Source organism: Nomascus leucogenys, chromosome 15 (assembly GCF_006542625.1).
Source record: "Nomascus leucogenys isolate Asia chromosome 15, Asia_NLE_v1, whole genome shotgun sequence".
Taxonomy (NCBI): domain Eukaryota; kingdom Metazoa; phylum Chordata; class Mammalia; order Primates; family Hylobatidae; genus Nomascus; species Nomascus leucogenys.
The window spans coordinates 17,710,574-17,723,938 of NC_044395.1; the positions used below are offsets into that span (position 1 = coordinate 17,710,574).

A 13,365-nucleotide genomic window follows, 5' to 3' on the forward strand; every position below is an offset into this window, starting at 1 on the left:
CTTTGGGAGGCCGAGGTTGGAGGTTTGCCTGAGCTCAGTAATTCCACACCAGCCTGGGCAATATGGCGAAACCGCATCTCTACTAAAATACAAAAAATTACCGGGGCCTGGTGGTGCACACTTTGTAGTCTCAGCTACTCAGGAGGCGGAGGGGGGAGAATCACTTGAACCCAAGAGGCGGAGGTTGCAGTGAGCCGAGATTGTGCCCTTGCACACCAGCCTGTATGGCAGAGCAAGACTCCATCTCAAAAAAAAAAAAAAAGGTGGCGTCTTGCTCCGTTATCCAGGCTAAAGCGCAGTACGGTGGCTATTCAGAGGTGCAATTATAGCATACTACAGCGCTGAACTTCTGAGCTCAAGCAATCCTCCTGTGTCATCCTCCCAAGTAGCTGGGACTATAGTTGGCACTACTCTACCGGCTCCTGCCCTTATTTTTAACTTAAAATTTAACTAAATGGGGCCAGGCGTGGTGGCTCATGCCTGTAATCCCAGCACTTTGGGAGGCCAAGGTGGGCGGATCACCTTAGTTCTGGAGTTTGAGACCAGCCTCGCCAACATGGCAAAACCCCGTCTCTGCTAAAAATACTACAAAACAATTAGCCAGGCGTGGTGGCGCATGCCTGTAATCCCAGCTACTCGGGAGGCTGAGACGTTAGAATCACTTGAACCTGGAGGCAGAGGTTGCAGTGAGCTGAGATTGTGCCACTGCACTCCAACCTGGATGACAGAGTGATACTGTCTCAAAATATAAATAAATAAAATAATAAATTTAGAACATTTTAGTTTTATTTTGGAAAACAAAGTCATATATGAGTGTTTCATTTCTCTTTTTTTTGAAGCGGAGTTTTGCTCGTCTCCCAGGCTGGAGTGCAATGACACGATCTTGGCTTACTGCAAATTCTGCCTCCCAGGTTCAAGCAATTCTCCTGCCTCAGCCTCCCGAGTAGCTGGGATTACAGGTGCCTGCCACCATGCCTGGATAATTTTTGTACTTTTAGTAGAGGTAGGATTTCACCATGTTGACTAAACTGGTCTTGAACTCTTGACCTCAGGTGATCCACCTGTCTTGACCTCCCAAAGTGCTGGAATTTCAGGTGTGAGCCACCAAACCCTGCTGTTTTCACTGTTTAAAAGCAGATTATTGCATAATACATACAAATGGCGTACATACAATTTGTTGTTTTTTACATGTATTATATTAAATAAATTTTAGGGGAAAAAATGCCACCAGGACTGAATCTTTCCCACAGAGCTCCTATAGACTTCTCACAAAGCACTTGCATTATGCAGAAAGTTTGGGAGTGCACACAATTTGTTACATTATAATTACATAGCAATTATATAAGTGTTTTAGTATTTTTCATATACATGCTTTAAATTTTATTTAAAAAGGCACTGTCATAATTTTTTTTAACAGACCACAGACACTAGTATACTCTAACGTTTGGAAAGACAACTGGCTTTGGAGATCGGCAGCCTTGAAATTACATCTCAGCTTCACCACTTACTGGCTGTAGGAGCCAATCATCAGATAGATAAAGTAAGTTGGCCATCTATAAAGTGGGGATAACAACTACGTTATGAAATTTGAGAGTAAGAATGTTTTCATTGGACGTGCGGAGTTGCATCACAAACACAAATATATCCACATTCCGCAGATTGAACTATGCGTGTTTAGTAAACCAAATCAAAACATTTAAAACCATAACTTTCTTTTAACTCTGAAGTTAATCCATTTTCACAACCCTAATTCTATTCTCAATCACTCCTAATCTTTTGAAAGTGATTTGGAAACCAATAGATTATTGTTTACCTGCTTTTGGAATTTAGAGGGAGGATGTACCAGGCTCTAATCTAGGTCCCTTTACAGATTTATAAGTTAATTCTCCTGATAACCTCATTAGGTAGGAGTGATTTTCCAGAGAAGCTAACAGACCTGACTCTTAAATGTGCCAAGTGAATGAAATTATTTTTTAAATAAAAATAAATGGAAATAACTTCATCCTTAATTTTTATTTTTATTATTATTATTTTTTTTTTAGCAGAGTTTTCCTCTTGTTGCCCGGGCTGGAGTGCAATGGTGCAATCTCGGCTCACTGCAACCTCCACCTCCCCGGTTCAAGCAATTCTCCTGCCTCAGCCTCTCGAGTACCTGGAATTACAGGCACGCATCACTACACCTGGCTAATTTTTTGTATTTTTAGTAGAGACGGGGTTTCACCATGTTGGCCAGGCTGGTCTTGAATTCCTGACCTCAGGTGATCTGCCTGCCTCGGCCTCCCAAAGTGCTGGGATTACAGACATGAGCCACCACACCCCGCCAAAAAAAATTTTTTTAAAGACAAGTGTGGTGGTGTATGCCTATAGTCCCAGCTACTCAGGAGGCTGGGGTGGGAAGATAGCTTGAGCCCAGGAGTTGGAGGCTTCAGGGAGCTATGATTGCACCACTGCACTCCAGCCTGGGCAACAGAGCAAGATTCCGTCTCAAAAAAAAAAATAAGGCAGGCGTGGTGGCTCTAGCCTGTAGTCCTAGCACTTTGGGAGGCCAAGGCGGGTGGATCATTTGAGGTCAGGAGTTCAAGACCAGCCTGGCTAACATGGTGAAAACCACACCTGTCTCTACTAAAAATACAAAAATTAGCTGGGTGTGGTGGCGCACACCTGTGATCCCAGCTTCTTGGGAGGCTGAGGCAGAAGAATCACTTGAACTCCGGAGGTGGAGGTTGCAGTGAGCTGAGATCACGTCACTGCACTCCAGCCTGGGTGACAGAGCCAGATTCCATCTCAAATGGACTGTTACTTAAGCCTAAAACATAATTGTAAGCCTACCCCGCTGTACTTTCCTTTTTTTCTTTTCTTTTTTTTTTTTTTTTTTTGAGGCAGAGTCTCACCCTTTTGCCCAGGCTGGAGTGCAGTGGCACCATCTCGGCTCACTGCAGCCTCCGCCTCCCGGGTTCAAGCTATTCTTCTGCCTCAGCCTCCTGAGTAGCTGGGATTATAGGCGCGTGCCACCACGCCTGGCTAATTTTTATATTTTTAGTACAGACAGGGTTTCACCATGTTGGTCAGGCTGATCTCGAACTCCTGACCTCGTGATCTGCCTGCCTCAGCCTCCCAAAGTGCTGGGTTTACAGGCGTGAGCCACCGTGCCCGGCCCCCACTGTACTTTGTATTTGGCCATAAAGAAATCTAGCTTCCTGGAGCCAGCTTCCATTTGGATTCCAGCTTTCTGGCTCCTATACGGGTTTGTGGTTTTCAATGGCCTACAGTTTAAATAGAAAGGACTAGAAAGCCTTAGCAGAAAAGAAAAGGGAGTATTCGTTAAGCGTCATGTAGTTTAGGACTTCAACCAGAAGGTGTCTCTGCAGCCAAGGGATAGGAATCTGGCCTCAAGCAGAAGATTGGATTTTCTAGTTTGAGAAAAACTGTGGCAGAAATGAAGCAAACAAAGGTAGGTCAGCTACCTACAGAAACCAATCCCAATAGTATAAATTGTTCTTAGCCAACAGCTGGAAAGGCTGGTAGAAAACTTAAGCAAAATCCACTTTTTTTTTTTTTTTGAGACAGGGTTTCACTTTGTTGCCCAGGCTGGAGTGCAGTGGTGCGATCATGGCTCACAGCAGCTTTGACCTCCTGGACTCAAGTGCTTCTCCCACCTTAGCCTCTCAAGTAGCTGGGCCACAGGCATGCACCGCCATGCCTGGCTATTTTTTTTTTTTTTTTTTTTTTTTACTTGTTTTTGAGATGGAGTCTTGCTCTGTCGCCCAGGCTGGAGTGCAGTGGCGCGATCTTAGCTCACTGCAACCTCCACCTACCAGGTTCAAGCGATTCTCCTGCCTCAGCCTCCCGAGTAGCTGGGATTACAGGTGCCTGCCACCACACCTGGCTAATTTTTTGTATTTTTAGTAGAGACAGGGTCTCACCGTGTTAGCCAGGATGGTCTCATCTCCTGACCTCGTGATCTGCCCCCGCAGCCTCCCAAAGTGTTGGGATTACAGGCATGAGCCACCGCGCCCAGCTTCCTGGCTAATTTTTTTTTTTTTTTTTTTTTTTTTTTTTGAGACAGAGTCTCGCTCTGTCCCCCAGGTTGGAGTGCAGTGGCACTATCTTGGCTTACTGCAAGCTCCGCCTCCCGGGTTCACGCCATTCTCCTGCCTCAGCCTCCCCAGTAGCTGGGACTACAGGTGCCCACCACCATGCCCGGCTAATTTTTTTGTATTTTTAGTAGAGATGGGGTTTCACCTTTTAGCCAGGATGATCTCCATCTCCTGACCTTGTGATCCACCCATCTCGGCCTCCCAAAGTGCTGAGATGACAGGCGTGAGCCACTGTGTCCGGCCCCTCCTGGCTAATTTTTAAATTTTTTTGTAGAGATGGGGTTTCGCTATGTTGCCCAGGCTGGCCTTGATCTCCTGGGCTCATGCCGTCCTCTCACCTCGGTCTCACAGAGTGTTGGGATTACAGGAGTGAGCCACTGTGCCTGGTTCAAAACTGACCCTTAATCCAAGGAAGCTGCTTTAAAAGCAGAGTGTCTGTCCTGTCACCTAAAACACACAAGGCTGTGTGAGGGTGAGCTTTGAAAACTGAGAGGCAGTTCCCAAGGCAGATGCTGCAGAAGAGATGGCTCTTGCCTGAGAAGAGATGTGAGGATGAAAGGAAAAGAATAAAAATGCAGTTTTGTAAGTGTAGAGCTAGGGAAATAAGGAAAACTTTCACCCTAGGTAGACCTTTGAAGTATGCCTTCATTTTCGGTGAAACATGGTGACGTTCTAGAATCTTAGGTACACTTTGATATTCAAGGGAAAGAAAAGGATCCAAATATGCCAATATCTTAATCAATATTTGTTGAGTGTCCTACTTTTTACTTAGGAGAAATAAGTAAATTATAAGACAAAAATTAGTAGTATAAATATTAGAGAGTTGATTACAGGGTAACAAGGGATCCTCCACCTTAAGGAACACACTTTTATTAAAAATGTTGTCCTGGCCGGGTGTGGTGGCTCATGCCTGTAATCCCAGCACTTTAGGAGGCCGAGGTGGGTGGATCACCTGAGGTCAGGAGTTCCAGACCAGCCTGGCCAATATGGTGAAACTCTGTCTCCACTAAAAATACAAAAATTAACTGGGCGTGGTGACGGGCGCCTATAATCCCAGCTACTTGGGAGGCTGAGGCAGGAGAATTGCTTGAACCCAGGAGGTGGAGGTTGCAGTGAGCCAAGACTGCACGGCTGTACTCTAGCCTGGGTGACAGAGCGTGACTCCATCTCAAAAAAAAAAAACAAAAAAAAGTTGTCCTAGATGATTTTTTTTCTTTACTAAATGTATGTTGCCATTGATTTTTCTTATAAAACCAAAGGTATATTTGTCTAAGGAAGACATTGATCCCAAATGGTAATACAGTCACATCTAAGGTTGAAGAAGACCTTTCAAAAATTATACTTGCCAGTTCAGTGGCTCACACCTGTAATTGCAACACTTTGGGAAGCTGAGGCAGGAGGATTGTTTGAGACCAATAATTTGAGACTGGCCTGGGCAACATGGCAAGACCCTGTCTGTACAAAAACATTAAAAGATTAGCCAGGCATGGTGGTGTACACATGTAGTCCCAGCTACTTGGGAGGCTGAGGCAGGAGGATCACTTGAGCCCAAGAAGTTGAGGCTGCAGTGACCTATGATAGTGCCACTGCACTCCAGCCTGAAGATGTTTTGGGTTATTCAAAGGATAATTAATAATAATCTAAAAATGTTTCAACCATATCCTAGAACACATGCAAAGTAATAAGGGCATTTTTATGTTTTGTGTCACAGCTTGAATGGCTACATTAAAAAGAACAATGTGGGTAGACTGAACAGAAAGTCGTTGACTGAAAGCTTACTTAGCTTCTCTTCCATAACCTCCCTGAGATATTTTCTAGCAAGAGACTAAGTAGTTATCCTTGGCTGCTCAGACCTGCTTCGGATGCCCTGGGGAAATTGGGATGTGATCAGGTGGATCTGAGATAGAGGAAGAAAAAAGGCAAAAGCCACACAGCTGAGGTGGTGATGCAGAACACAGTCTTTTTATTATGATTATTATTATTGCTATTATTATTATTATTTGTGACAGAGTCTTGCTCGGTCACCCAGGCTGGAGTGCAGTGGCATGATCTTGGCTCACTGCAACCTCTGCCTCCCGGGTTTAAGCCATTCTTCTGCCTCAGCCTCCCGAGTAGCTGGGACTACAGGTGCCTGCCACCATGCCTGGCTAATTTCTGTATTTTTAGTAGAGGCGGGGTTTTGCCGTGTTGGGCAGGCTGGTCTCGAACTCCTGACGTCAAATGATCCACTCACTTCAGCCTCCCAAAGTGCTAGGATTACAGGCATGAGCCACCATGTCCATCCAGAACACAGTCTTAAGAGAGAGAGTGTGTGTATTCAGCTCACCCAGAGAACCAGGGCATTTGAAGTGTTCAATGTGTGTCCAACAGTGCGTTGATTCCTATGTGATGGCAGAATTTATAATCAGCGAGTAATTTCCTCATTTGCGGAATTAGTAGCATGTAAATATACTATGATGTTGTCTTTTGGCATACAGAATTTCTGAATAATGCTCCTGTATCAACATTGCATGTATAAATTCAGCTTTTTTTCTTTTTTTTTTCAGAGTAGTAATGAGTTGGACCAATAAAAAGTGCAAAGCCTGGCTTTCTTCAAGTCCTCATGGCTCCAAGAGTCTAAGGAACAACATTGTGAGGCTGCAGTTTTCTTTCAGGTTGCAGGTAAACTGCTCTGCAGGCAGCCTAAGTGTTCTTTGAAAATCATTGAAGAGTGAATGTGTGACATCTCACTGTTTGTATCACTCTCAGGTCAGACCTTAGGTCCTCAGACATTCTGTATGACTTCTAAAAGTTTCCGAGTTCCTATCACTGTCATCGAGAATAACTTGGTCTGCCCTTTTCAAATTCTGGAAATAGGACACAATGACATTACATAGGAAAGTGTCTCATTTTCCTCTTTGAATCTATCTTTTGCTTTTTCAGAAAAGGGTGAGTTGGTAATCATGGCTGATTAGGAGCTGGGTGAAGGGTTTATCTCTCTGCCTTTGTCTTGCATTACAGGGGCTCTGAGAATTCCACCCCCAAGCCACTCCTCTGAGTCTTCTTCAGGACAGGAACACAACACTTACAGGCTTGTATTTTGTTTTTTTTGTGAGAGGAGTTTTCACTGTGTTGCCCAGGCTGGAGTGCAATGGCACGATCTTGACTCACTGCAACCTTTGCCTCCTGGGTTCAAGCAATTCTTGTGGCTTAGCCTCCCAAATAGCTGGGATTACAGGCATGCACCACCAAGTCTGGCTAGTTTTTAAGGATTTTTAGTAGATACGGAGTTTTGCCATGTTGGCCGGGCTGGTCTTGAACTCCTGGCCTCAAGTGATCCGCTCACCTCATCCTCCCAAAGTGCTGGGATTACAGGTGTGAGCCACTGTGCCTGGCCAGGCCTGTATTCTTTTTTATTCTTTTTTTTTTTTTTGAGATGGAGTCTTGCTCTGTTGCCAGGCTGGAGTGCAGTGGCACGATCTTGGCTCACTGCAACCTCTGCCTCCTGGGTTCAAGCAATTCTCCTGCCTCAGCCTCCCGAGTAGCTGGGATTACAGGCATGTGCCACCATGCCCGGCTAATTTTTTTTGTATTTTTAGTAGAGACGGGGTTTCACCATGTTGGCCAGGATGGTCTCGATCTCTTGACCTTGTGATCCGCCCGCCTCGGCCTCCTAAGGTGCTGGGATTACAGGTGTGAGCCACTGCGCCCGACCTCAGGCCTGTATTCTTAAGGGCCAGAAATACTTCTACTTCTACACAATAAGCCATGATTCTCTTCTTGGTGCTATTTACAAGTGAAGCCATTGCAGGCACTTCATTCAGTCCTACTGTCTTGTCTTTATTCATATGCTTCTGCTACCTGCTCTGTCCTGCTTTCAAGACCTCTCAAAATACTCTTCTTCCCTGGGTTTAAACTGAGCCCAGTCACCCTGAACTTAAGGGAGAGACCACTTTTCCTACTGGCTCCTACCTTGACAGGGATTATAATACAATGGGGAAGATCCTAGGTTCCAGAGGTAGGTTGCCTGAGTTTTAATCCGAGTTCTATCACTTTCTAGCTCTATGACTTTGGCCAATTCCCCTAATCCCTATGTGCCTCATTTTCCTTATCTGCAAAATAGAGATAGAATACAAACCATCTAATTAGGTTGTTGTGAAGATTAAGTGAGTTCACTTAGGTACACTGTTTAGCATAATTCGTGGCAGATTGTTATTATTATTTACTCTGAGTTTCTCTCAGAACCGAACTCAGTTCTTGGTACTCAATAAATCCTTATTAAACGTAAACATCTAAACTATTTTCCTTTTTGCCTGATGATCTCCTTTGATCACTCCCTTCTCTAATTTTCTATATTCTTTGTGCCAAAGAGGACTATTCTTCAAGGAGATCTCCAGCAAATCTCTACCAAAGTCTCAATCAGAAACACCATCTAGTGACCTCAATCTATACAGGAAAGGAGCATAAGTGACATAACACACAGCACACAGCATATGTTCTGGTCATTATTGAGGGACAAGAGTCATCTGCTTCTTCTCTGTGGAAATTAGAACAATGCTGCATTTTCTAGGTCCTTCCCAGAGTTGTTTTTGTTTTTGACACTCTTGAGAGAGTAGCAAAAGTTGTGATATTTGATGTTCAAATTACCTCCATTAGTGGAGGACACTCTGTGATCACAGAGTCACCAGTAAGAATGGTTTCAGTGCTGCTCCTGCAGCTTCCACAGTGAAAGATTTTTTTATTTGCTTTACTAGCCAGCTAAGGTTTCTGTTGAGACGCCCAGGGAGATGGTAAAACTGCAGCTATAGCCGGGCACAGTGGCTCACGCCTGTAATCCCAGCACTTTAGGAGGCTGAGGCGGGTGGATCACGAGGTCAGGAATTCGAGACCAGGCTGGCCAACATATTGAAACCCCGTCTCTACTAAAAATACAAAAATTAGCCGGGCATGGTGGTGTGTGCCTGTAGTCTCAGCTACTCGGGAGGCTGAGGCAGGAGAATGGCTTGAACCTGGGAGGTGGAGGTTGTGGTGAGCTGAGATCGCACCACTGCACTCCAGCCTGGGTGACAGAGCGAGACTCTGTCTCAAAAAAAAAAAAAAAAACAAACCCAAAAACTGCAGCTGTGCAGCCCAGCACCAAAGTTATAGTCCCTGCTAGAGGCAGGTGAGAGCCATGAAGTGACAGGAGAGGCAGGTCACACCCCATCATTTATCTGGGATGGAATGAGCTCAACTGATGAAAGGGCTTAACCAATGCAAGAAGCCAAGGCCCACTTCATTCTTATCCTTATTTGCTAATAAGAGAGCCAATTAGTGTTAATTGTGTTGGCAATTTGGAACGGCTACCAGGGAATTGATCCAAGACCATTGTGGGATGACCCCTCTGTACCATCTTAAGTCCCAGCGATTACTCATGGTTGGATAGGGAATTGGAGCACCAGGAAGTGTTCTTTGGTCAGCGAGTAAACATGAGTTCTCCTTCCATACATTTACAGTGCCCTGGGTGTCAGTTTTTAATACAGTGCATGCAGTGACCTGACAATACAGTTCTACCATTGAGAGAGACATAGATATGGATGGATCAGGACTAGTCCGAAGGAATACATTTTAACATTGGAATATTCACAATCCCTCCTTTCCACCCAGCCTGCCAAAGACTATTTTGTTGACAGTCTGATTTCCTACCTGCAACCCTCACCTAAAGCAGCTAAGTTAATCTATTTAATAAAGGGAAGTGGAGAGAGGAGGAGGAAGCCTGGGAGCTATGAAAGATGCCAGGTAATAGGCAAGAGAAGAAAAAGAGATATGAAATTGCTGGAGTTATTAACTTGATGAACCTTGATGTCCTCGGAGAGTCACTAGGAAGGGTGGAATTTTTATTATTTACTTATTTATTTTGCTTAACCGACTGTTCTTTAAACACGACGTGGTTCATTGGACAATGCGCACCACTGCTTCATCAGGGTTATACAAGCAACAGAAATAGTATGTAGGCACTCTGACAGACATCCCTGTAGAATTGTTCAGAGATGGGGGTGGTAGGAAGGAAAATGACGTACCTTCTTTGGCTGTCACCCACCCAATGACTGGAATGCCTGTTTGGACTGACTTGTCCGCCCTTCAACACGCAAATCCTAGTTTCCCCATTCTCCTATATTCGGTGACAATTAGGTTGACTGTGCAGGGTGAGCTGGATTTTGTAAGAGGAAGGAATTTTACCGAAGAATTCCCCTGCGTTGTTACCAACTTGGTTACAGTTGCTTAAAGAGTGTAGCTATTCCTGCATTTGTGGCCTCAAGGGCTAAAGTGGGACAACGCTGGTATTTTTGGTGATGAGGAAACACTTTTTTTTTGTTAAGGGAGGTTGGGTGATCGTTGAACTGGGACAGAGGTCACAGTAGAGGTCACATTGGCGACTCGAGCGGCGGTGGGGGGTTCGCTTTGGGTCGGGCATCCTGCGCCCCCGACTCGGGAAAGGTGGCAGAGGCTTCGAGGTTGGGGGCCCATCGGAGGTTCCCACTGCCAGCTCCCGGAGGGGGGCACCCGGGAGCCAGTGCCTCAGCAACCGGGGCCCACGCGGGAAGGTCGAGCCCGCCGGTGAGGTCACGGTTGCCATGGCTCCGGGCAGTGACGCGCGTCGGCACGTGACCCGCGGTTGCCATGGAGCCGGGCGCCGGGCGGCGAAGGCGCCCCGCCTCCCCGAGTGACGTCCGCTTCCCCCCCACCCGCTTTCCCGCCCCCCCTTGCCCCCTCCCCCGAGCCGGCTCCCCGCGGCCCCGGAGGTTTCACTGCACAACAAGATGGCGGCGGCGGCGGCGAGCGGAGCTGGCGGGGCTGCCGGGGCCGGGACGGGGGGAGCCGGGCCCGCGGGCCGCCTGCTGCCACCGCCCGCGCCGGGGTCCCCAGCCGCCCCCGCTGCCGTGTCCCCCGCGGCCGGCCAGCCGCGTCCCCCAGCCCCGGCCTCCCGCGGACCCATGCCCGCCCGTATCGGCTACTACGAGATCGACCGCACCATCGGCAAGGGCAACTTCGCGGTGGTCAAGCGGGCCACGCACCTCGTCACCAAGGCCAAGGTACCGGCGCAGGGGCCGGGCGGCCGTAGGAGCGTGGCGGGGCCGGGAGAGGTCCGCGCCCCCAGTCGGGGGGTCGGGGCGGCGAGCGCGGCGCGTGGTGGGAACGTTGGGGGCCGGGAGGCGGGAGGGGGCCGGCCGCGGCGGGGCGGGCGCGGAGCTAGGGACACCTGGGACTCGAGACGGCGGAACTCCAAGCAGGGGGCCGGGGGCACAGAGCACCGGCCCTGGGAGCCCAGGAGCCGGGCGCGGGGAGGGGTCCTCGGGGCTGAGGGCAGGGGTAAAGGGGATGATTGGAAAGAAGGGGTCGGAACTCCCCGAGGGCCGGGAGACTGTAAGCCCAGAAGACTCTGGAACCAGCAGCTAGGGAATCATAAGGGAATGAGGGCAGGGGCATATGAAATGTGGACCCGGAGGATGGGGGAAAACAAGGGTAAAGTGGCAGACCCGGGCTTGTAAGGGGACCCGGGACGGCTGGGGCACGGACTGGGGATGTGCACGTCCGCAGGGTGCTGGAAGGTCCCAGGATCCTGGTGCCTTAAGACAGAGATAGGAATCCGCATTTGATCATCTAAGACTGATAGATGGTGCGAAGGGGATCCCGAGGAGACACGATTAGTGGAGGAGGCAATGAGGAAAATGGGGAAATAAGGGGGAAATTGCTTTGCTTGTCCACAGGAAGGGGCCCAGGGAATGGGGGAGTGAGGTGGGGGTGGGGGGTGGCACTAGGTTTATGATGGCACTAGGTAGTCAGGGGTTAAACAATTTGGGAGAGCTGATTGCTGGTTATTTTTAGTTGTTGGAGGGTCGGCAATTGTGGGCTTTGTAGAACCCAGGGTGGGCTTTTACTGGTCAGGGGGAAGCTTATGATTGAAGAACCCAGACACCGGGAGATTACACTCATCGAGCCCTTAGTTCTCAAAGGGATTTGAGGCGCTATAGGAGTGAAATTGGCCAAGGTCAATTAGGAAGCTATATATGTATGCATGTAAAATTCTTTCTTTGAGGAAATATGGTAGCACTTTCATGTAGCCTTCGTTGGGAGGATTGGAATCTGAGACATCAGGAGGAATCTTTTGGTTTTGGTGGAACCCGCGAAGCCCATTTTTACTCTAAAATTTTCTTTGCTCAATATCTTACTTGAATGAATACTTTTAATGTAGTCATTCATTATGTTTAAAACTGCAGCTTATGTTTTCCCTCAACCTGAGGAATGAAGAACCCTTACAGCTGCTGCCCCCTCCTACCAAAGCCACATCAATTCCCCTCACCTCCTCAGCCTAGCCTCTGGTTGTCATGACCTACCTTGTTTTTGCTTTTATGGCGGGGGCTTGTTTTCTGAAGCCAGTGACTTATCTAGGCCTTCTCTCCTGATCACTTGCAACCTGAAGTTCCTTCCCCACCATCTTTCTGCCTGAGGCTACAAGGCGCCCTTCTTACCAGGGTATTGGGGTGGGTGGCTGTGGCGAATTGATTGGTCAGTTTCACTTCCTCTGGAGGGCCCTCTTCAGCCTTTTTGTCCGTTTTTATCACAGGGCCTCAAGTCTGCAGGTCAGAGCTGAATGAGATACCAAAGTCCAGGGCTCCCTCAGACCCTGAGGGGAAGTCGATTGAGCCAAGACTTTGGTGTACTCCTCACTTGCCACCCCGGCCCTTCACCGTGTTTCCAGTTTAGTTGACTATTAGCCAAGGGAAACTTATATTTACAAACAATATGCCTTGTTCCTTGTTTTGCTATTTCTTTCCTTTTTTTCTGCCTATTTTCTGTGTAATCACTTTGTGCTCCTGTGGTTATTTTGCTCTGACCTCTGGGGGATAGTCTCCATGAACTTAATTGGTTGCCTGGTTTATGGTTTCATGATTTAAAGAATTTTGAATCTTCCAGCCCTTGGATACACCAAAATATTGATAAAATCTGTTACAGACAGGGTTGAATGTTTTCGTAAATGTAATTGCAAACAGTTGATTCTTGGCTTTAATATAAAAGAGACATTTCTATCTTCAGTAGTCAGCAAAGCCAGTGCCTAATTATGGCTGGTCTGCCCGCTTTCTAATTTTCATGTGTGTGTATGTGTGCGTGCGTGTGTTTTTCCTAGTTTTTCTCTGAGTCCTTGGTATCCTTTAGGACTGCAGCATTTTAAACATTGGCCTGTTTACAAACGGGTGTCACTGTTTATGTTGGTTTTTATCTTTGATCATTTGTGGTATGCAGTTATGCA

At 47.3% G+C, this 13,365-nt stretch overlaps 1 protein-coding gene across 7 annotated transcripts in view; it reads left to right on the top strand.

Moving 5' to 3' along the window:
* The first annotated feature begins 10,836 nt into the window (after window positions 1–10,836).
* The window catches only part of SIK3 (SIK family kinase 3), a 267,686-nt gene continuing 265,157 nt past the window's right edge, over window positions 10,837–13,365 (top strand). For 5 of the 7 annotated variants that reach the window (XM_030829422.1, XM_030829424.1, XM_030829419.1 and 2 more), the window contains exon 1: window positions 10,837–11,149. In XM_030829422.1, coding sequence (XP_030685282.1) covers window positions 10,877–11,149 — 273 coding nt within the window. In that variant the 5' untranslated portion in view covers window positions 10,837–10,876. The remainder of the gene's footprint in view (window positions 11,150–13,365) is intronic. The other 2 variants (XM_030829420.1, XM_030829423.1) reach the window with 1 other exon arrangement.